General features: G+C 48.1%; 1 protein-coding gene across 1 annotated transcript; it reads left to right on the forward strand.

The window, feature by feature from the left end:
- The first annotated feature begins 12,993 nt into the window (after positions 1 to 12,993).
- PGAM1 (phosphoglycerate mutase 1) lies at positions 12,994 to 22,778 on the forward strand. Its single transcript, XM_066238604.1, has 4 exons — positions 12,994 to 13,255; positions 19,217 to 19,491; positions 20,310 to 20,490; positions 21,675 to 22,778. Exons 1-4 carry the CDS (start codon positions 13,117 to 13,119, stop codon positions 21,842 to 21,844), a joined length of 765 nt encoding a protein of 254 aa, XP_066094701.1. The 5' UTR covers positions 12,994 to 13,116; the 3' UTR covers positions 21,845 to 22,778.
- Positions 22,779 to 23,158: the final 380 nt, after the last annotated feature.

Raw genomic sequence — 23,158 nt, forward strand, 5'->3', positions numbered from 1 at the left:
GTGTGTGTCTTGAGGGGGCATCAGACCTGCAACCTTGTTGTTTCAGGACAATGCTCTTAACTGACTGAGCTAAGGGGCCAGGGCACCAGTCCTTCATTCTTGTTTATGGCTGAGTAACATACCTGCTGTATGGATACACCACATTTTATTTATCTCTTCATCAGGTGATTGTAAGGTATTTTTCCCCACCGAGAAGGGAGGAATGGGGCTCAGAGCCACAAAGTGTGGAATAACAAAAGGCTTTATTGAGTACAGAGTGCGCATCCCACCTGGCAAGGTTCCCTGGCCCCGAGGTAAGATGGAGGCCATGGAAGTCGCAAGGATTAAACCGCGTGGGAGATATTTAAAGGGTCCCTCTAGGGAAGTCGAGCTAATATGATGTGGTAAAATCTCACTGGCTGGCAGACGGTCGCTTTTTTCCAAAGGGTTCCTGTGAAGCCTCTTTTGGAGCGCTTGGTTGTGGGCACTCCTAGCCAAAGTTTGCGGGCCTGGGTTCCCCACGTGACCATCCCCCATTATCCACCGACCTTACATTCTGACCTTTTGTGTTAAATAGAAAAGGGGCGCCGTTTATTCATCTGGCTACTTCCTGCTGATTAGGAGCATCATGGGAGGGGGAGATCTGAAGGTGGTGGTTTTGAGGGGTGTCAGAAGGAACATCTGTGTGGCCGTGAGTTGAGAAACTTCACGATGCGGTCCTGCAAGGATTTAAATAAAAGGGGGAGTAATAGGAGGATTTGCAGGGTCCAGCCTTTTGGTGAGCTGGAGATGGATGGAGTCCAGTGGTTCTGACTGCCAGTGGTTCTGTAAGGAGGCAAGCTTGAGGCAAAACTGCATGTCAGGAGAGGCGTAAAAAGGGGAAAGGAAGGGGCCCCATCCATTCCCATAACCGAGACCTGTGAGGGAACTAGAGGTCCAGAGTGTGATGGCAAAACAGAGAAGGTAGCCCCCATGTCCACAAGAAATGAGGATAGTTGCAGCATACCCTGGGTTCTCCATGTCCAGGCTGTGTCCTAGAAGTTCGAGCAATGCGCCCACCTGGCTGGATTGGCCTTCCCACTCAGGCGGTTTGTCCTCCACGTAGAGGCGCTGAGGAAAAACCTGTTGCCCAAAGGGGCAATCGCTCTGCCAATGACTGGGCTGCTTGCAGTCAGGGCAGGGCTCAGTGGGCAGTTGCAGGCAGGGGCACTGCCGGGATGAGTGGTCCTGCTTGCCACACTTAAAGCAAGCTCCTGGTGGGGATCCTCTTGGCGGCTCGGACTTAGGTCGAGCACCCTCTGTGCCTTGCCTCTGTTGTTCTACTGGCCTCAGGGTTGCCACACGAGCCGGGGTTTAGAGCATTACCTTCTGCTGCATGCGGGCCTGGCAAACAGCCTTGGCCTGTTTCTACTAATTGGGACTGTTAAAAACTTTAAATGCCGTGTTCACAGGTTCCGGATAGGGGTTTTGGGGGGGGGGATTGGGAATAAGAGGAGGAGGGCTCGTGTGGAGCCTGGCACCCAGATCCTGCAGGAAACGCTGGAGCCAAAGGCAGGACAGGACAGGAACTTCCTGCAAGAAAATTGGGGTTGGACGTTCTGAAAACCGGTATAAGAGCCAATGCCAGGCTGAGAATGGCCTGACGGAGGAGGGGTTTAAGAACACAGTGAAGGGAGGGACCCCTGGCCAGCAGGGGAGGAGAAAGAGATGGTAGTGGTGAATAAGAAACAGGTTTCTGCGAAGGTAGGGGAGGGGGCTTTCAGAGGGAAGAGACCCGAACACAAAAGAGGTCCGCAGAGGGACCAGAGAAGTCCCAAGAGAGGGGCGTCCCTGGGGTCAGACAGGAGGGAGAGAGTTGGGAGTCTGCGGAAAAGGAAAGATCAGGAGTGGAGGTTTTAGGTGAGGTTTCTCTGGCCAGAAAAAGGCCTGCTCAGTGGAACAGGCGGCACAGAGATTAAGGACAGGTGCGCGAATAATTAGAAGCCGTGTATGTAAGAGATCTCCAATCAGTTCCCAGCTTTTTTGGTGATAGTTAAATTGGTGAGGGTGTTAACACCGAAAGTCCCTTCAGGAGGCTAATTCAGTGGGTTCTGTGGCCTGGCCACAGCGGAGAAGAAAAACAGCTTCTTCTTCTTTAGGGAGGGAGATTCCTGTGCCCCCACAGCCGCCCTCAGTCCTCGGAGTGGTCAGATTTGAGTATTAGTGTCCTAAATATCAAGGTCTGGCCACGGGCGGAAAAGGTAAAGTGGATGCGCTTGGGACGTCTCTGCAAGCACACACTTACTCGGAACGGAAAAGACTTCCCTGACGTACATACGGTTTCGAACAGGGAGTCTCGGAAGAAAGAACTCAAGGGTGGCTGGAGGCAGGGGACTTACCGCACCATGCACCGAAGTAGGTGAAAGGTTGGAGATCCTGGTTCTTTCTCGGAGGGGATGGGGAAGAGGAGCGGTCCTTGCAGACTTCAACTCCTCCTGGGTTTTCAGCACCAAAATGTAAGGTATTTTTCCCCGCCAAGAAGGAAGGAAAAGGGCTCAGAGCCACCAAGTGTGGAATAACAAAAGGCTTTATTAAGTACAGAGTGTGCATCCCGCCCGGCGAGGTTCCCTGGCCCCGAAGAAAGAAAGATGGAGGAGATGGAGGCCAGGGAAGTCGCAAGGATTAAACTGCGTGGGAGATATTTAAAGGGTCCCTCTAGGGAAGTCGAGCTAATATGACGTGGAGAAATCTCACTGGCTGGCAGACGGTCACTGTTTTCCAAAGGGTTCCTGTGAAGCCTCTTTTGGCACGCTTGGTTGTGGGTGGTCCTAGCCAAAGTTGGCGGGCCTGGGTTTCCCACGTGACCACCCCTCATTATCCACCAATCTTACAGTGATGAACATTTGCGTTGTTTCCACCTTTGTCTATTGTGAATAATGCTGCTGTAAACCTTTGTATCCAAGTTTTTGTGTGGATGTATGCTTCATTTCTCTTGAGTATACACCTAGGAGTGAAGTTACTAGATCATACAGTAACTCCATTTTTAACCATTTGAGGAACTCATGAGGGTTTTTTTTTTTATATACAGAGGCAGAGATAGACAGGGACAGACAGACAGGAACGGAGACAGATGAGAAGCATCAATCATCAGTTTCTCATTGCGCGTTGCGACTTCTTAGTTGTTCATTGATTGCTTTCTCACATTTGCCTTGACCGTGGGCCTTCAGCTGACCGAGTAACCCCCTGCTGGAGCCAGCGACCTTGGGTCCAAGCTGGTGAGCTCTTTGCTCAAGCCAGATGAGCCCGCGCTCAAGCTGGTGACCTTGGGGTCTCGAACCTGGGTCCTTCCGCATCCCAGTCCAACGCTCTATCCACTGCACCACCACCTGGTCAGGCTCATGAGGGTTTCTGATGGTCATTCTTGTCCGTGTTTCTTAGGCTGGATAACCCTGAGCCGGCTCCTGTTGTCACCTCTGGGAGACAGGCACTTTCCTCCATTGCAGTCAGAAGGATAAAACCATCAGTATCCCTACTCTACCCCTGGCAAAATCCTTAACCAGAATATGGAAACCTGGTTACCTTGCTGTTGGCTGGCAGGTACCAGTAATAGCTTTCCTCAATAAGTAGTCACTAGGAGATGACCTAAAAAACATTCTGACAAATTTATAGCATGTACTCATAGCATGGGAAGCCATGAGAATATGCCCCAGGATCTCATACCACAGACTGAGGCCCCAGCTGAATCACTCTGAAACCCCCACGGCATTCAGACAGAGGTCATGATGCCCAGGGGCTGTCCGGCCTGGACTTATTAGCCCTGTATTAAGGTTACAAAGGCTGGCCTGGTTGTGGGAGACCAGGGACTCCTGTGAAGGGTGATTTTGGCTTAAGGATTCCCCAACAGCCTGCTGACTCTCCCTCAAACACGTACTACAGCCTGAGATGCTTCCATCCACTCAACTTTCCTTCCCTACTGTTGGAATCCATGGGAGTTCGAAAGACCAGAGTAATGGGCTTTATTGAAAGGAAGAAAGGAACCCTGCCGGGCACTTCTCCCAGGGAAAAGAGCACTGGTTACAGACTAGGGGTGAGTTATATAGTGTTTGGGAGAGCCTGAGGGGATACTGAGGCAAAAGTCCTGATATGTCAGGAGCCCCTCCTTGGGGCAGCTTGTCAGCTTTTTGGAATTCCTCTGTCTCAGGGGTGATAGTCCAGTAAGGGTGAGATCTGACAGATAAGCGGAACATCAAGAGGGCAGTTTGGAATACACATATCTATCATTTCTCAACTCTGTGGTTACATATAAAAGAAAGGCAGTTATTAATTTTATAATATATGGTGAGGGGTGTCGAGGAGAAACAGGAGAAAAAATTGGAAAATTATTGCTTCTTCTGGAGAGAACTCAAGAAAAGAACCTTGCCAAGCCAAGTTCCCCATCCAGTTAAGGAGGTGGTCAATTTCCGTGCTGTGAGGTCTGAACCAGGCAATGTCCTCAAAAACCTGAGTGAGGAAGTAAAAAAATTTTGCGAGGTAGTAATTGTTGCTTGCTGCAAGTGCTGAGTGGACAGAGTGACATGGTGATACATGGTCTCCTGGATGAGCCTCATGAGACGTGCTGGTCTGGTTCCTCTTGAATGGGAGAACATGCGGAAAGTTTTAGAGACAGGGAACCTGTTGGTGTAAGTTTTTAGCAGGACTGAATATGTGTGATTTAAAAGGAAGAGGGTTTGGAGAACATTCAGGAGGGAACTTCTTGGGCTGAGAGGTGGCTTCTTCCTGCTCTGATCCCTACCTATTTGATATTTCCCTCGTGAAGTTCTCTGTATATGGGAATAGGAGTGTAGGAACATTTGATTGTAGGTAATCCTAGAGATTTCTCTCATCTGGGCCAGTAGGAACTTGATAAAGAAGGGGGCAAGTGTTTGGATAAGGAGGGTTGTATAGTGGAGGGTGAAACTTCTTCCATGGTAAAGTCAGAGATATTTTTTCCTGGCAGCCCTGGAGAGAGCAGTTAGCTTGAGCTAAAAGAAATGTTTCTGTCGTTTGTAGGCTCTTCTTCAGCCAAGAAGACCCAGTGATCTTGTCCCTTTACTATGTGAAGGGTAAAAAGACTGAGAAGCGTTAAGAGGTGAATGCTATTCATTCTCCTAGTTCTTCAAGGATACGGAAGAGCTTTAGGGTTAGGGGACCTGTAGGGGTTGAAAGATAGGATTTAGGAGGTTTGCTGATATAGGGTTTCAGATTTTTCTGTTTCACGAAGGCAGGTTTCAGGGTTGATGTGTAGGGTTAGGTAGATTTTTTCCAATTTTCTGATTGGCGAAGGTCTGTATGTGGTTTTGTAAGAAACTAGTGAACAATGTAAGAGGCAGGGTCTAAAAGTTAGAAAAATAAATAGGAGAGTGAGTGGACTAATGAAAGGCTATAGTCAAGACACCCAGTTTGTGTGAAACCACTGATTCCATGTATACAAATTCGCTGGGCTTCATAGAGAGAGAGAGAGAGAGAGAGAGAGAGAGAGAGAGTAGGAATAAGACAGGGAAGTGGCCAGTCCCTCTGCCCTTAGACCTATTTTTGTAGAGATTTTTAAAGCAACAAGAAGAGGGATTACTGGTACAGCTTGTTTGGTTCTTAGATTGACGGGTAATGTACTGGGAATTAAAAGAGGCTCATGGGGTAGGATTAGGTTGATATTTGGGGTGAGATAGATTAGGGTACAGGTTTCTGTACAATTAGTAAGGAAACACATATAGGTGTTGGTCCCATATGAGTAGAAAGTCCCTGATTTGGTAAGGTAAGTTGAGAGGTGCAGTGCGAGTGAGTTGTCAGGATTATGGTGTGTGGACCTGTCCATGTGAAAGTTAGTCCTTGGGTGATGAAATGCTGGAAGCGCCCCTTGGATGGTCTTTGAACAGTTTGCTGAGTAACCTGTAATCCTGCAAGTACTTAGTAAAAGGGTGGTTACATTTCTACACTTTGCAGTTAGAGTTTAAGTCCTAATGACCACTGCTTCTAGCTGGAATTAGCAGCAGGTCCCAGCCTACAATAGGCATGGGGCATTGAGACAAGAGGAATAAAGGAGACACTATACATTGAATAAAGCAACAAAATCAGACTGTCAATACCCACAGTAGAGATCTTCGAGGGATAAATAAAACTCAAATATTCAGGCAAGGCATAGTAGATGGCCCTTGTGTTTACAATAAATGAGATCAGTTTATTTGCTACTTGGAAGAACTACCTTAGGCTCGTGAACAATGTCCTTGGGCCTTCAGTGGCAATTCCCAGCATGTTGGGCAAGGTCAGGGTATAGGTAGCTGGAGCAGGGCTAGAAGAGACTAAACCCTCCTTCCATGGAGCAAGGGGGCAGCTTACCTTCTCGTGTCCCTCTTTCCACAGCAAAGATGTGTCCTTGGTGGGGCTGAGAATCCTCGCAGGCTTCAGTTCAATGACCTTTCTTTCCATTCTTGAAGCAGGGCCTGATGGAATCCTATGAAGCCTTTAGGGTGCTGGAGCCTTTAAGAGCGTAGACCAAAGCTGGTATTTTCTGACCTCTTTTGGGCCTTATTTGTCTTTTCTGTTACTCCCTTGGCCATTATAGACCTTAAAAGCCATGCTCCAAAGATCTACTGAAGGGCTTGACTAAGAGAGCAAAATTGGGAATCTAGTGTCTAAAGAAGCCTATTAGACCAAGGAAAGAAAGGATTTGATCTGTGGTGGCAGGTGGTTGGAGACTGCGGAGGGTCTGAGTTCAATCTAGGGCAGGGGTCTCAAACTCAACTCAGCATGTGGGCCGCAGAGCAAGATCACAGCCCTTCGGCGGGCCGCACTAGGTCTACAAAAGGCAACTGTTATGCAACACTTTTCTCACTGCAGTTGAAAACAAAAAAAAATCAGTACAACAAGCACAATCGTACATGCAGTTTACTCAGTGTCACAAAACGACCAGAAACTGTAGTTCACATCACAACTGCTGTTAAGCTAATATCTAGCTAGGATGCTAGAGAAATGAAAAATACAAGTAGGCCCCTAGGCTTACTTAATTTTATCCAAAATATTTTGAACTTCGTGGATTAGTCTGCGGGCCGCACAAAATTGTTTGGCGGGCCGCATGCGGCCAGCGGGCCGCGAGTTTGAGACCCCTGATCTAGGGTGAGACCTCAGGTGGTGGGGGTCAAGGTGATGCCCAGATAGACTACGGACTAGAGTGAAGTTGAGCCTTAGCAGAGAAGACACGATATCATTTCATAGTGAGGATGTTAAGAAGGTGGCGGTGTGTCTCCTTGAGGTAGGCAGGGAGGGGCTGCAGAGGAGTAGGTTATTTACATATTGTAAGAGTATTAGTTTTGAGATTGCATGCTGCTAAATCCTGAGCTAGTGCCTGCCCAAACAGCTGTGGGCTGTTTTTGAACCCCTGGGGTAAGATAGTCCATGTAAATTGCTGTGCTGCATTAGTGTCCGGGTCAGTCCAAATAAAGGAAAACAGAAAGTAAGAGTTAGGGTGTAGAAGAATGGTAAAGAAGGCGTTCTTGAGGTCTAGGACCATGAAGTGAGTGGTGTTTGAGGGAATGTGTGACAGTAACTTGTAGAGATTTGGGACTACTGGATAGAGGGGAACTACAGCCTCATTGATTAGGCATAAGTCTTGTACGAGGTGATAAGCCCTTGAAGATTTTCGAACAGGAAGGATGGGGGTATTGCAGGGAGAGTCTGTGGGGATGAGTAAGCCTTGATTAAGAGGCAGGTAATTATTGGTTTAAGGCCTTAGAAACAGATACAGTTACACATTAAACAAAGATTTTACATACAAATTATAAATTAAGATATTTAAATAAACACACTTTACTTGTTTCAATTAAAATTATATTAGAGATTTTTTTCTGACAAAGAGACAAAACAGATTACTTACACAGCTTAACAGACAACTCTGCCTTTTTAAGCTTTTCGAGATGGCAGGGAGTTGTCAGCATAGAGGGGAGGAAGAGAGAAAGCAGACGGATGGACAGTGTGAACAGCCGGATAGAAAGAAGGAGGGTCAGAATCTGCAGGAGGAGGGGGAGGAGGTTGAAGTGCTGGTGGTGGTGCCACGTGGTCAGAGGAGTTAAAAAGATTAGAGCCCGCCTGACTTGTGGTGGTGCAGTGGATAAAGCGTCGACCTGGAACGCTGAGGCCGCTGGTTCGAAACCCTGGGCTTCCGTGGTCAAGGCACATATGGGAGTTGAAGCTTCCTGCTCCTCCCTTCTCAATCTCTCTCTCCTTCTCTCTCTCTCTCTTCTCTAAAATGAATAAATAAATAAAAATAATTTAAAAAAAAGAAAGGCACATATGGGAGTTGATGCTTCCTGCTCCTCCCTCCTTTCCTTCTCTCTCTCTCTCTCTCTCTATTTATCTCTCTCTCCCCTCTAAAATGAATAAATAAATTAAAAAAAAAAATTAAAAAAAAAAAAAAAAAAAAAAAGATTAGAGCCTGTGAGGAGAAGGGAGGGGACGAGGGGGAGTGGAAGGCACAGTTGCAGTCTGTAAGGAAGGAGAAGGGGCCGAAGAAGAGATAGGCAGAGCCTGTGAGGAGGGGGTTGGGGCGAGGGAGAGACAGGCACCACTGCTGGAGCAGCAGCTTCTAAGGAGGGGGGAGGGGACGAAGAGGAGAGAGGTATTTGCAAGTGAATGAGAAACAGGATTCTTGTGAAGGGAGGGGGCTTTCTGGAGGGAAGAGACTCAGTGGAAGAGGTCTGCAGAGGGGCCAGAGAGGGGTGCCGGGAGAGGGAGAGGGGCATCCCTGGGGGTCAGGCAGGAGGGGGGGAGAATTGGGAGTCCACAGAGAAGGAGAGATCAGGAGCGGAGGTTTTAGGTGAGGTTTCTTTGGCCAAAAATGGCCTGCGTGTAGAACAGGCGGCACAAAGATTAAGGATGGGAACAAAGGTAGAAGAGACCCTGCATGTAAGAAATCTCTCAGACCTTCCCAGTCCAGTGGCAGAAATTATTGAGATTTTTTTTTTTTTTTGTATTTTTCTGAAGCTGGAAATGGGGAGAGACAGTCAGACAGACTCCCGCATGTGCCTGATCGGGATCCACCCGGCACGCCCACCAGGGGGCGATGCTCTGCCCACCAGGGGGCAATGCTCTGCCCCTAGGGGCGTCGCTCTGTCGCGACCAGAGCCACTCTAGCGCCTGGGGCAGAGGCCAAGGAGCCATCCCCAGCGCCGGGGGCCATCTTCGCTCCAATGGAGCCTTGGCTGCAGGAGGGGAAGAGAGAGACAGAGAGGAAGGAGGGGGGGAGGGGTGGAGAAGCAGATGGGCGCTTCTCCTGCGTGCCCTGGCCGGGAATTGAACCTGGGACTTCTGTACGCCAGGCCGACGCTCTACCACTGAGCCAACCGGCCAGGGCCTGAGATTTTTTAAGAGGCATCCCAAAGGAGTAGTCCCGAAGGAGTAGTCTCTGAGGTCTGAGATTGGGAGGATCCCATGTTAGGCTGAGAATAAAAAAAGAGAAGAGTGTCCTCAAACTCCATTATTCTGAGTAGAGTAGAGTGTGTGGGATGTGAGGAGACCGATCGTCACCGGAGACCTCAGCCCCAGAGTAGTAGTAGAAAGCAACCTGGCTAGTCGCCTAGACTTTCGAGGAAGTCTGTAGAAGCAGGCTGCTCGGAGTAGAAACCTCCCAAACTGTGAACCTCAGAGAGTAGAGTGAGGGTGAGGGAAGGAGAGGAGCCTACCAGAGATTGGGAAAGAGCAGAAATTCCTTACCTTCTGGTCCAGCAAGGGTTTGAGACAGGTTCGGGTAGCCGGCCAATCAACCTACATTCACACAGCCAAACAGAATCAGGGAGTTAGCCCGGGACGAGTTGCCACTGCCCACTGCTTCCCTGGTAGTATAAATTTGGCTGGTGAAGGGGATCGTCCAGGTGTCTGGTACCCTGTCCCTGGTTTTGGCACCAAATGTTAGGATCCATCAGAGTCCCAAAAGACCAGTGTAACAGGCTTTATTGAAAGGAAGAAAGGAACCCTGCCAGGCTGACTCATAAGGGAGAGTCGAGCTCCAGGCATGGCCTGGGACCGGGTTTTAAGGGTTTTGGGGAGGAGGAGTGGGAAGGGTCCTGGGCTTTCAATCATCCAGGACCTCTCGGCTTGTGACATCAGACATTCCTTTGCGGTTGGTCATCTGCCACAAGCCCTGAAACAGACTTCCTGGCAGGGTTAAAGAAATGAAACCTAAGAACCATGGGGTCAGGTCTGTGATCCCATACTCAGACCGGTGACCCCGTGCTCAAACTGATGAGCCCATGCTCAAGTTGGTGAGCCTGCAATCAAGGCGGATGAACCCACTGTTAAGCTGGCGACCTTGGGGTTTCGAATCTGAGACCTCAGTGTTCCAAGTCGATGCTCTATCCACTGCATCACTTCTGATCAGGCCAGAGAGGTCTTTGTTGTTTTAAGGGTAATAGGGCTGTGACTACTGATTATCCAACTCTGAGTTTCTGTCACTGCTCATCCAATAAACTAGCTATCAGGGAAATTTCCCTGTGGACTGAGGAATTAAAGCACTGAGCCAGAAGGGAAGCTCTCTGCCCTATAGGTTTAGAGGCTGGCTGGAGGCCCGCTGAGTGCCTTTGGCCCAGGAGATGACAGCTAAGACTGTGGAGCACAGATGTCCAAGCCTACTCTCCATGCAGGAGACTTACTGGTCACAGTTCCCTGAGGGGCAGAGAGAGAAAGCGGTAACCTGAGTAGGTGATCAGAGCCCCTTGCACCTGCTTTGTTCTCAGAATATGTGAATGTATCTGGAATCAGCCCAGGAATCAGCCATGACAAAATGTCTGTGTGTCTTGTGTTCAGTAGAGATAACAATTAAAAAATTGAAAAAAGCAGTGGCAGGCAGAAGACACTGGTTTATCCTTACCCTTACTGACATCTGAGAAAGTGCCTTGACTTGATAGGCTCTAAGCTTTTCCCCAGATTTGTGATGCTGTGATAGATGGTGAACCTGATCTCTGTCTATGAATCCTGGCTTCCAGCTGCAAAGCCTTATCGATCCTTACAATGGTCCTTCCCATACTGCTCCTTCTCCATATCTCTCTGGGCTCCTGCCTCTCTCTTCCTGACACAGCAAGCCCCAACTTGGGGGCCCTTCTCCGCGGATCATCTCTGACTTCTCACGGACGCATGTGGTCCTCTATCTCCTGTTCTTTTGAATGGTTCACCTCACTTTCCTCATTTGTTACATGAGTACTGGGGTTGCCAGGAGCTGGGAGTTTACAGCTGAGGATTTTCTTTCTTTTTTTTTGTTTGTTTTTTTCTGAAGCTGGAAACGGGGAGAGACAGTCAGACAGACTCCCGCATGCGCCCGACCGGGATCCACCTGGCACGCCCACCAGGGGCTACGCTCTGCCCACCAGGGGGCGATGCTCTGTCCCTCCGGGGTGTTGCTCTGCCGCGACCAGAGCCACTCTAGTGCCTGGGGCAGAGGCCAAGGAGCCATCCCCAGTGCCCGGGCCATCTTTGCTCCAATGGAGCCTCGGCTGCGGGAGGGGAAGAGAGAGACAGAGAGGAAGGAGGGGGGTGGGTGGAGAAGCAAATGGGCGCTTCTCCTATGTGCCCTGGCCGGGAATCGAACCCGGGTCCCCTGCACGCCAGGCCGACGCTCTACCGCTGAGCCAACCGGCCAGGGCCACAGCTGAGGATTTTCAAGGTCTGTTCCAGTTCAGACAGGGATACCAAGGGAGTCCGCCAAGGGAAAGGCATCATGCTAAATGCACGTGCCCATCCTCGAGGAGTTTCTAGTTGAGTAGATCTGATGCATACATTAAAACACACACAACACACACATACACACACGCAACTCTGATGATCAAGGTTGATATCCTGTAAAGTTTGTAAAATTATCAGTTTTTCAGAAATCCAAGAAGATGTGAATTGCCATCAGGAGGCAGAGGGGTTTTGTGAAAGGAATAAAGTAGGATTCCGGAGGCTGGTGGCACAGATGCCCATGGCTTCCTGCCCAAAGTATCCTAATTACCCCAGCCCCGTGGGCAAGCCTGCCAGTCATCTTGCTGGAATGGAGGTCCACGGATGGATTCATATACTTTGAAATGTCTTTCATGAAATCTTTTTTGCCTTCTCGCTCATATTGCTAACAATATTATTAATATGCTAATAACCCTTATTTATGACTATTTTCTAGGCATAGTGCTAAGTGCTTCCCACACAATCTATTTATCACAACAATGCTTTGCTGGATATAAATATGATTATTGTCCAAGTTTACAGGTGGGGAAACTGAGGAGAAATTGAGTGACCCATGTTAGCCCCCACAGTTAACCAGAAGAAACAGATGTATTTGACCTTAGATTTGCCCCTCCTTACACTTTCTACTCATTGCAGGAACGCGAGACCCTGGTTAGACAAAAGCATAGAGATAGATCTCGAATAGAAGCAGAGAGCAGGGTGAGGAGAGAGGAACATGGCAGGAGACAGACTGGGAGTGTGAACTAGGTTTAAGGCAGAGGGACAAAAGTAGTCTGACAGCCAATATTAAGTTCTCCTTGCGAGAGCCTGGGCATCTGGGTTGCGACGACCGAGCAGCAGGAATAACCAGAGGGAGAACCTCCTAAAAGTAAGTCTTTCAAGGACTCCCATTTGGGCCACAGCTAGTTTGAACCCATAGTCCTTTCAGCATAAAAAAATCGTATATGAATCAAATGCTGCGTGTGACGGAGCTAAGTGAGACTCAAATGATAAGGGCCGTTTCATTACAACGTAAGACTTACGAATAATAGCTATACTACAGGAGCAGGGTGGCTTTCGAGCACTGACCAACACACACGCCCCAACACCACCCGAAAGTCCCGCGGGCTTGGGCGCTTACGTGCGCTCCGTGACTGCCGCCTCGGACGCGAGGCCAACGGCGGAAGGCGCATGCGCCTTGGCGTCCCACTGTTCACGCCCTTCCCTCTCCGCGGCCAGAGCGCCGGGACTAGACGCATGCGCACACCCGGCCGGCGGACGGCGGTTCCCTGCGAGTGGAAAGATTCAGCGGGAGCAAGTGTTCCTGAGCCTGGCAGCGGTAGCGAGCGCGCAGGCGCAGGCGCAGGCGGGGCCGGGGGCCGGGCTGCCATTCCGGAATCTCAGCGAGCCCCAGTCTGCACTGCACTCTGAACCGCCGCCATGGCTGCCTACAAGCTGGTGCTGATCAGGCACGGCGAGAGCGCATGGAACCTGGAGAACCGCTTCAGCGGCTGGTACGACGCCGACCTGAGCCCGGCGGGGCACGAGGAGGCAAAGCGCGGCGGACAGGCGCTGAGAGGTGCGGGGCGGGCCGGGCTGTGGGTGGGGATGGGTAGACCCGGGCGGGCACCGCTCGTTCAGGGCCGCCCGGCTCGTCCCTGCGCCCTCCTGGAGAGGACCGAAACGTTGGGCTCTCTCCAGTAGCTATTTTGCACTTGAGAAAATGGGCCCAGGGTGGGGGATCGACTTGCTCAAGGTCACCCAGCAGAGTGAGGGGACGCGGCGCCAGGAAGTGGGTTCGAGGCGACCGCTCCGCAGCCAGTTGCGCCCTTGCGAAATTCTCATTTCTTGTCTGTGCTTTTAGTAACTCGGGGACGGGTTGTTAAATTTGGATGCCCAGTGTCTTCCAGCAGCTGTAATCAGCCTTTTCAAGAGGCTGCTGCGTACCCTAAAAAAGCGACAGGCCACACGCTTATTTCCCGCTATGGGGGGAGTGACGCGGCCCTGGGGGTGTCCAGCAGGCATCAAGATACCAAGAAACGCGTATTCTTGTGTAAGCCTTTGCTGCGTAGCAGCATCCCACAAATCCTGACCCGCAAATGTAATGAAGTGAATGAATGATTTGAGTTGATCTTCTCCACAGCTCTATAAAGCATAGATTTTTATGCTCCTCCCTGGCCATTTTATAATTAGGAAAGATGACTTGTCCAAGGTCATATCTTCTTATTCCTAGACCAGCGCCTAGCCTCAGCCCTGGGGTTTAGTAACGGGTAGGTGTAAGGAACTGGTAGGCTGCTGGCCAAGGACGCTGGGCAAAGTGGAAATGGCAGTGAGATAAGCTTGCCTAGGCAGGTTGCCCCTGTGGCAGACAGGTCTGTGATTTTGGAATGCTAATAAGGGCGTATGCTGCTGCCAGCAAGCGGAATAATCTTTGGACTGATGAGGTGCTTGGCCAGGTCTGGCCCTGTTCCCTTCTAACCTCTGGACAAAGAAGCAGTCATTTAAAAGCGTCATTGATGCCTGGTTGATGTGGAATAGATATTTGGCTGCAGGTTGCTGTCTCTTTTGCCTTCACTGTAGATCCTTTTGAAATAAAGCAAAGGTTTGGGAAGCCTGGGAAATGTAATCTTGTTGCAGGTGTGTGAAATGCTTCGGATGGCCTGGTGTGACCTCGTACTGTTTAGGAGAGGCGGGGAGAGGGAAAGTGCTGGTGAAGGAGGCCATTTTCTCTGCTGCTGCTGGGGCAGAAAGAATGTGGGTCTTGGGTAGTTTGCTGATGATTATTAGTCCAGGAGAAAGGAATTGTAGCTGCCCTCTAATACCGATGAAAAGGTTAAATTTGTAATCTCTCTGAAAATAACAGAATCTATTTCAGTTTTTAAGTAAAAGTTGGTAGCTTTAGTTTTTAAAAGTTCCACTTAGGCACCCTCCTTGGAGTGGGCCTGTGCCCTTATTTCAAGCATGTGCTTTATTTTCATTTTTTTAATTAAAAAAAATTTTAAAGACTTTTTACTTACTGATTTTAGAGAGAGGAGAGAGAGAAGATGGAGGGGAGCAGGAAGCATCAACTCATAGTGGTTGCTTCCTGTATGTGCCTTGACCTGGCAAGCACCAGGTTTTGAACTGGTGACCTTAGCATTACAGGTCAACGCTTTATCCACTGCACCACCACAGGTCAGACCTTTAAATTTTTATTAATTTATTTTTAGAGATAGAAAGAGAAGAGGGGAGGGAAGGAGGGGGGAGAGAGAGAAAAAGAGAAGCATTCATTTATTGTTCTGCTTAGTTGTGCATTCATTGGTTGCTTCTCATATGTGGGTTTTGTTTTTTTTTTTTTTTTTTTTTTTTGCATTTTTCTGAAGCTGGAAACAGGGAGAGACAGTCAGACAGACTCCCGCATGCGCCGGACCGGGATCCACCCGGCACGCCCACCATGGGGCGAGGCTCTGCCCACCAGGGGGCGATGCTCTGCCCATCCTGGGCGTGCCATGTTGCGACCAGAGCCACTCTAGCGCCTGAGGCAGAGGCCACAGAGCCATCCCCAGCGCCCGGGCCATCTTTGCTCCAATGGAGCCTTGGCTGCGGTAGGGGAAGAGAGAGACAGAGAGGAAAGCGCGGCGGAGGGGTGGAGAAGCAAATAGGCGCTTCTCCTGTGTGCCCTGGCCGGGAATCGAACCCGGGTCCTCCGCACGCTAGGCCGACGCTCTACCGCTGAGCCAACCGGCCAGGGCCTCATATGTGCTTTGACTAGAAATCAAACCTGCAACCTCGGTGTTTTGGGATGACACTGACTGACTCACTGAGCTAGCTAGCTAGCTAGGGCCACGTATTTTTTTTTTAATTTTGGGGGCCCTCATGGGACTTGCAACCAGGGGAACAGCAGCAGCAAAACCCAACCTGTCTCCAAGGCCCTTTTTCTCTGACTTTTCAATGAGCCAGTAGCCGCCCTGCCTAGGCTCTCTCTTGCTGCTTCTATCCTACGCCCTTACTGGTTTCACTGTCCCAGCTTTAATAAATGTACTCTCAAAAAAAAGTCTCGCCTGGTCAGGTGGTGGAGCAATGGATAGAGCATTGGACTTTGACACAGAGGATCCAGGTTCGAAACCTTGAGGTTGCTGGCTTGAGTGTGGGCTCACCAGCTTGAGTGTGGGGTCGCTGGCTTGAGCGTTGGATCATATACATGATCCCGTGGTGGCTGGCTTGAGCAAGAGGTCACTGGCTCTGCTGTAGTCCCGATCAAGGCACATATGAAAAAGCAATCACTGAACAACCAAGGTGCCGCAACGAAGAATCAAAGAATCGATGCTTCTCATCTCTCTCCCTTACTGTCTGTCCTTCTTTCTGACTCTGTCAAAAAAAAGTTTCATTTAGAATCTTTTTTTTTTTTTCTTCTGAAGTTGGAAACGGGGAGGCAGTCAGATAGACTCCCGCATGCGCCCCACTGAGATCCACCCGGCATGCCCACCAGGGGGCGATGCTCTGCCCATCTGGGGCGTTGCTCTGTTGCAACCGGAGCCATTCTAGTGCCTGAGGCAGAGGCCATGGAGCCATCCCCAGCGCCCGGGCCAACTTTGCTCCAGTGGAGCCTTGTCTGCAGGAGGGGAAGAGAGAGACAGAGAGGAAGGAGAGGGGGAGGGTGGAGAAGCAGATGGGCGCTTCTGTGTGCCTGGGCCGGGAATCGAACCTGGGACTCCTGCACGCCAGGCCGATGCTCTACCACTGAGCCAAACGGCCAGGGCCCCATTTAAAACCTTAATAGCTATTATAGGCATCACAGATTTATATATATATATATATTGATCGGGACTACAGCAGAGCCAGAATATATTCTCCTTGGGGAACTATTTGTGCGTCTCATTGCAAGTGGAAATAACTAGTATCTTTTCAGCATGGGAACTGAGGATTGCACTATGGGTAGTGGCTTCCCAGTGACTCAGCCTTGTATTGGGGTGCTTTTCTCCCCGGGAGGAGGTTGTAACTGAGTCTAATAGTACTTGTCCTGAGGCTCAATGATGAGCTGTGTCATATTTTCCCTTGTGGGTGGTGGTGGTTCTGTCATTAATCCTCTCTTCCCCCATCAGTGTAGTTCTTACTAGACTCATTCTTTGAATGGCAGGAAAATTCACTTCACATTTCATTAATGACTGTTGGCAACCTCCACATGAGGCAATACCCAGGAAAGTGTGCTGAATTTCAAAGAGGGCCTTGTAGCCTCAGGGAGGAAAACAAGACTCTACCCTGCCTACTACATCAGAAAAGGACTGTATTCCCCCTAAAAGTGGGAGGGAGAAGGGTTTTCCATGAAACATGATGAAGTGTGGATGAGGAGATTGTGGTGTGATTTCCACACTCTAGAGTGAAAATACAATTTCATGCAACAAACTCAAGTTTTATCAGCATCCTCTAGGACAGGGGTCGGGAACCTATGGCTCGCGAGCCAGATGTGGCTCTTTTGATGGCTGCACCTGGCTTGCAGACAAATCTTTAAAAAATAAAAATAAAAAAAATGTTAAAAATATAAAACATTCTCATGTATTATAATCCATTCATTTCCTACCGCTCTTGTTCATGGTTGCAGGTGGCTGGAGCCAATCACAGCTGTCCTCTGGGACAACACCAAATTTTTATTGGATAATGCCTAATGTACACGGGTCATTGTATGGCTCTCACGGAATTATATTTTAAAATATGTGGTGTTCATGGCTCTCTCAGCCAAAAAGGTTCCCGACCCCTGCTCTAGGAGCTCTTGTGGTATCCTGATTGTTGTAATTCAAAATCAGACTTATTTTATACCAGAGGTTAGAGAGGACCAAAATATATTAGTAATTATCAGTCAGAAGTGATAGTTCTAACTAAAAAATACAAACATCAGGATCCTTATATGAAGGTAACTAGAGATCGTGGTTATGAATTGGATTTTGGAGTCACACACAGCCTGGGTTTTAATCTCAGGTAATAGCTATGACTTTGACTTTGAGGGATGGATATGCAACATAGTCAAATGTCAAAATAACCCAGAGATGTTTTCTCTGAACATATGTACCCTGATTTATCAAGGTCACCCCATTAAAATTAATAATAATAAAAAATAGCTATGACTTTGCTTTATTTGCTTAACTTCTCTAGTCTTTATTTTTCTTATCTGGTAAATTAAGTTGTAAAGATTGTAACCTCATAGGTTGTTATGAAGGCTAAATAAAACACTAAGTATTGCCCTGGCCGGTTGGCTCAGTTGTAGAGCGTCGGCCTGGCATGCAGAAGTCCCAGGTTCGATTCCCGGCCAGGGCACACAGGAGAAGCGCCCATCTGCTTCTCCACCCCTCCCCCTCTCCTTCCTCTCTGTCTCTCTCTTCCCCTCCTGCAGCCGAGGCTCCATTGGAGCAAAGATGGCTCGGGCGCTGGGGATGGCTCCTTGGCCTCTGCCCCAGGTGCTAGAGTGGCTCTGGTCGCAACAGAGCGATGCCCCGGAGGGGCAGAGCGTAGCCCCTGGTGGGCGTGCCGGGTGGATCCCAGTCAGGCGCATGCGGGAGTCTGTCTGTCTGTCTCTCCCCGTTTCCAGCTTCAGAAAAATACCAAAAAAACCAACCAAACAAACCACTATTAGTTCAAGTCCAGTGCCTGACAGATGGTAAACCCTCTATAAATATATATTATTACTTATTAAGAGAGTCCATGTTTTTGCCCTGTCCAAGGAGGAGCTCAATTGGCTAGAGCATCGTCCCGAAGCGCAGAGGTTGCCAGTTTGATCCCCAGTCTGGGCACTTACAGGAAGAGCTTGATGTTCCTGTCTCTCTCTCTCCCTTCCTCTCACTAAAACCAGTAAATAATAATAATAGTAATTAAAAAAAGAGTCCATGGTTTTAGGATCCTTTTCTTTTTTCTTTTTTTAAATTTTTATTTATTTTTACAGAGACAGAAAGTGAGTCAGAGAGAGGGATAGACAGGGACAGACTGACAGGAATGGAGAGAGATGAGAAGCATCAATCATTAGTTTTTCATTGTGCATTGCAACACCTTAGTTGTTCACTGACTGCCCTCCCATATGTTCCTTGACTGTGGGCCTTCAGCAGACCGAGCAACCCCTTGCTGGAGCCAGCGACCTTGGGTTCAAGCTGGTGGGCCTTTCCTCAAACCAGATGAGCCCGCGCTCAAGCTGGCGACCTCGGGGTCTCGAACCCGGGTCGCGCCACCGCCTGGTCAGGCGGATCCTTTTCTTGAAAGAACTGAAGCCAAAATAAATTCTTAAATTTTGTTTAATTAAAGCATTCTGGGGATTAGGAGAAGCAACGTAGATAGGAATTGGATTAGATGCAGTATTGGGGAACCACTGGAAGGTATATCATCAACTGTAACAGAAGTCAATGAATTTTTTTTTCCTTGAAGGCAGAATATTATTTTTCCTGCTAGAGTATACAAAATAAAGTATTTAGCCAAATACTTTTTCATTTGGACTACTTGTATAAGAGATTTTACATGTAAGAAAATTCTGACTCCAGAGTGGACCTGAATTAGCTTATCACTTCAAACTTTCAATTTCCAGATGCTGGCTATGAGTTTGACATCTGCTTCACGTCAGTGCAGAAGAGAGCAATTCGGACCCTCTGGACAGTGTTAGATGCCATTGACCAGATGTGGCTGCCTGTCGTGAGGACTTGGCGTCTCAATGAGCGGCACTATGGGGGTCTGACTGGCCTTAATAAAGCAGAAACTGCTGCCAAGCATGGCGAGGCGCAGGTGAAGATCTGGAGGCGCTCCTATGATATCCCACCACCGCCGATGGAGCCCGACCATCCCTTCTACAGTAACATTAGTAAAGTACGTACAAATTGAGGTTTGGCTTACTCAGCCTAGGACCAGGGCATTAGAATTAGGTCTAGTGTGGCCTAGTCTCATTGATTTATAATTGATCATAAAATAATTCATTGGAGTCCCCTTTCTCCAAGGAATGCTCTTCACTTGTTAAAAGATGTAGTTGATCATTTATGTTGTTTATGTAAAAACAATGTCTTTTTTTTTTTTTTACAGGGACAGAGAGAGAGTCAGAGAGAGGGATGGATAGGGACAGACAGACAGGAATGGAGAGAGATGAGAAGCATCAATCACTAGTTTCTCATTGTGACACCTTAGTTGTTCATTGATTGCTTTCTCATATGTGCCTTGACCGTGGGCCTTCAGCAGACCGAGTGACCCCTTGCTCAGGGGCCTTAGGTCCGAGCTGGTGAGCTTTTTTTTTTTTTTTGCTCAACCCAGATGAGCTTGTGCTCAAGCTGGCAACCTCAGGGTCTCGAACCTGGGTCTTCCGCCTCCCAGTCTGACGCTCTATCCAGTGCGCCACCGCCTGGTCAGGCCAATTTGTCTTTTTTTGTATCTACGCTGGCATATTTTTTAAAATTCATGTATAGCTTCCTAAGCCAATTTTAAGTTGTTTCTTGTGAACTGTTAAGTTTTCCTAATAGTGGGTGATGGGGGAGAGAGGGGCAGGATAATAATTACCCCTTTCCCAAGCTCTCAGCTATGTTCTGTGACTCGGGGAGAGACCTTTACCCATTACTTTGACCCCTTAAGGGGTGAGGAATAGGCAGAACAGATGCAATTGCTAGTAACTGGTGAGCTTGGGTTGTTTTGTTGTTTAGGATCGCAGGTATGCAGACCTTACTGAAGATCAGCTACCCTCTTGTGAGAGTCTGAAGGACACTATTGCCAGAGCGCTGCCCTTTTGGAATGAAGAAATAGTTCCCCAGATCAAGGAGGGGAAACGGGTACTGATTGCAGCCCATGGCAACAGCCTTCGGGGCATTGTCAAACATCTGGAGGGTATGTACCTTTTTCAGAGGGCCCTTCAAGGGGGGGGATAAAGCAGTGTCACTCACTAATCAGGGACTTAATTACTTAGTATGAAGGAAACCTGGAGAGGTCTGGACCTATTGACAGCCTTAGAGACAATCTGGATTGATTTTTAGAGGAAACAACTTGTACCCATTTCTCAAAGCAAACACTTCTGGAGAAGCAGAGGTGACCGGACTCCCAGCTGCTTGTTACACATGCAGAACCTCAGGTCCCACTTCAGACCTGATTCAGAAGCTGCATCTATTATCCAAGTCATTTAGATACACATTGAAGTTTGAGATGGCCACGTCTAGAGAGGATTGTTAGTTAAAGCTGCTGATAAAATCCTTCATCACAACCTGGTACAATTTCACACATGAATCTCAATTTGCATTTTCTAAGTTGTTTCACCTGAGGGCCTAGAGGCCAGAAGTACTGATTTTTTGGTAGGCTGGAGAGACTTCATAGGACATTTGAGATATATTTAAGTCCTGCTCCACAGAGGGCTTCTGGATCCCACTTTGGGTGAGAGATCTGCACTGTACACACCTTTCATACCCTTTCCTGCTTTTCAAATAGCTGAGAAATAAGTATTGGGTGTATTCCTTGGATGAGTGATCTATACAATACAGATCATTAGTGTTATTTCAAATATCAGAAGGGGCATCTTGTTTTAATTCCTACAAAAGCCCTTTGTCACCTGGAACAGTGGTCCCCAACCTTTTTTGGGTCACGGATTGGTTTAATGTCAAAATATTTTCATGGACCAGCCTTTAGGGTGGGATGGATAAATGCACAAAATAAAATTATGCAACTGGCGTAAAAACTGTGGTATTTTTAAATATAATTGTCAAACTTACGAGACAAGCATCAAGAGTGAGTCTTAGACGGATGTAACAGGGAATCTGGTCATTTTTAAAAAATAAAACATCATTCAGACTTAAATATAAATAAAACGGAAGTAATGTAAGTTATTTATTCTTTCTCTGCGGACTGGTACTAAATGGCCCACGGACCGGTACCAGTGTGCGGCCCAGGGGTTGGGGACCACTGACTTTGAAGATAAATAGTAAACCTAAGAGGTGTTGTGGAGTCATACCTTTTTATAATTATAATTTTATTTTTTTGTGGAGTTCTAGTTTGCTTGGCTAATCATAGTTGGGTATTTTCAGGTCTCTCTGAAGAGGCTATCATGGAGCTGAACCTGCCAACTGGTATTCCCATTGTCTATGAATTAGACAAGAACTTAAAGCCCATCAAACCCATGCAGTTTCTGGGGGATGAAGAGACCGTGCGCAAAGCCATGGAGGCGGTGGCTGCCCAGGGCAAGGCCAAGAAGTGAAGGCGAGCAGGCAGACTGCTTTCCCAAGGACACCCTCTGCCCATCCCATTCCTCTGCATCTCTCCTCCACACGTCACACTGACCACATCTGTAGGCATCTCGAGTTGTAGCTGCAGATGGGGGCTGGCGGCTCCCAATATTGTTTTAGCAATTATGTCTCTTGCCCCCACTCCCTTCATGCAATCTAGTCAGAATGGTACATCTTGGTTCTGGGTCCTCAGTCCAAACCAGGGGAGGACTCTTATACAAGAGAGTCCAGAGGTAGTAATCGTTTTGGGTTTTTTTTTTGCTAGTGTTTTGTTTATTACTAAGGACCTGCTGGAGTACAGGGTGGGGTAGGGGCGAGGGGAATAGGAGGAACCATGTTAAGGTGTGACCAATGAGGGGAGGCAAGAGAGCCTACATTTGTGTTCCTAGGAGCAGTTCTGTACTATTCTGTAATCAGGTGACTGACAGGGTTCTAGTCATTCCAGTGAAAGATGAATGTATGGTGATTCAAACAAACATTTCCTTCCTGACCTCAGAAAAGGTGGCTCCAGAAGATTATGATCAATCCTGGATGTTTATGTGTTGCATTTACTTTTACAAAAAAGAAATTGTGTATATTATATATAATACAAAACAAAAACCCTCCTGGGGTTTCCAGTAGCGGATGAAATATTCCCACTTGTAATCATCACAAAATAAGTCATTCCTCACACCAGGGTGGGATAAGCTCCTTGATTTCTAAGGTGTAGGAGTTTGTCCTGCTGTGTGTTTTAGAACCCCTCCCCTGCCTTCCTGTTTTATGGCACTGAACTCTTTATCATGTGCAGGTGTGTCTTTCACTGTGTCTGATTGTTGCTTGGCCCTGCCACTTGGGCCCAGTACGCATTTTGAGCATACCTATAAATCTTTTTTCCAGATCAGTATAATAAAGGAGTGATGTGCAATATTTATGTTTGATGTGTAGTATTTTCCTATAAGGAAATCAGCTTGAACATTCAACTTGAAATGTCTCATTATCCATGTCCTTATGTGACAGATGAAGAGCTTCAGGACAATGAGTCACACTTTACACAGCCTGGTTCAGAATTGTGTTGTCACTAGGTTTCCCACCTCAGGCTGGAGAGCCTCGGGTGGGGTGGGCGGGTCCTGGCTGAGCTCTCCAGTCCTGTCGCTCCTCCATAGCTCCTGCTCAGTAGTGCTGGTTACCAGATATTCCTTGACCAAAAAGTCAAATTCTGCTCTTCAACCTTGGTACAGTTGGGGACCAGGAAAATAGAATTGTTTTGGGGACTGCTAAAATAAGGCAGAAATCACCCTGACCATAAG

The sequence above is a fragment of the Saccopteryx bilineata genome, chromosome 7, assembly GCF_036850765.1.
Source record: "Saccopteryx bilineata isolate mSacBil1 chromosome 7, mSacBil1_pri_phased_curated, whole genome shotgun sequence".
Classification (NCBI taxonomy): domain Eukaryota; kingdom Metazoa; phylum Chordata; class Mammalia; order Chiroptera; family Emballonuridae; genus Saccopteryx; species Saccopteryx bilineata.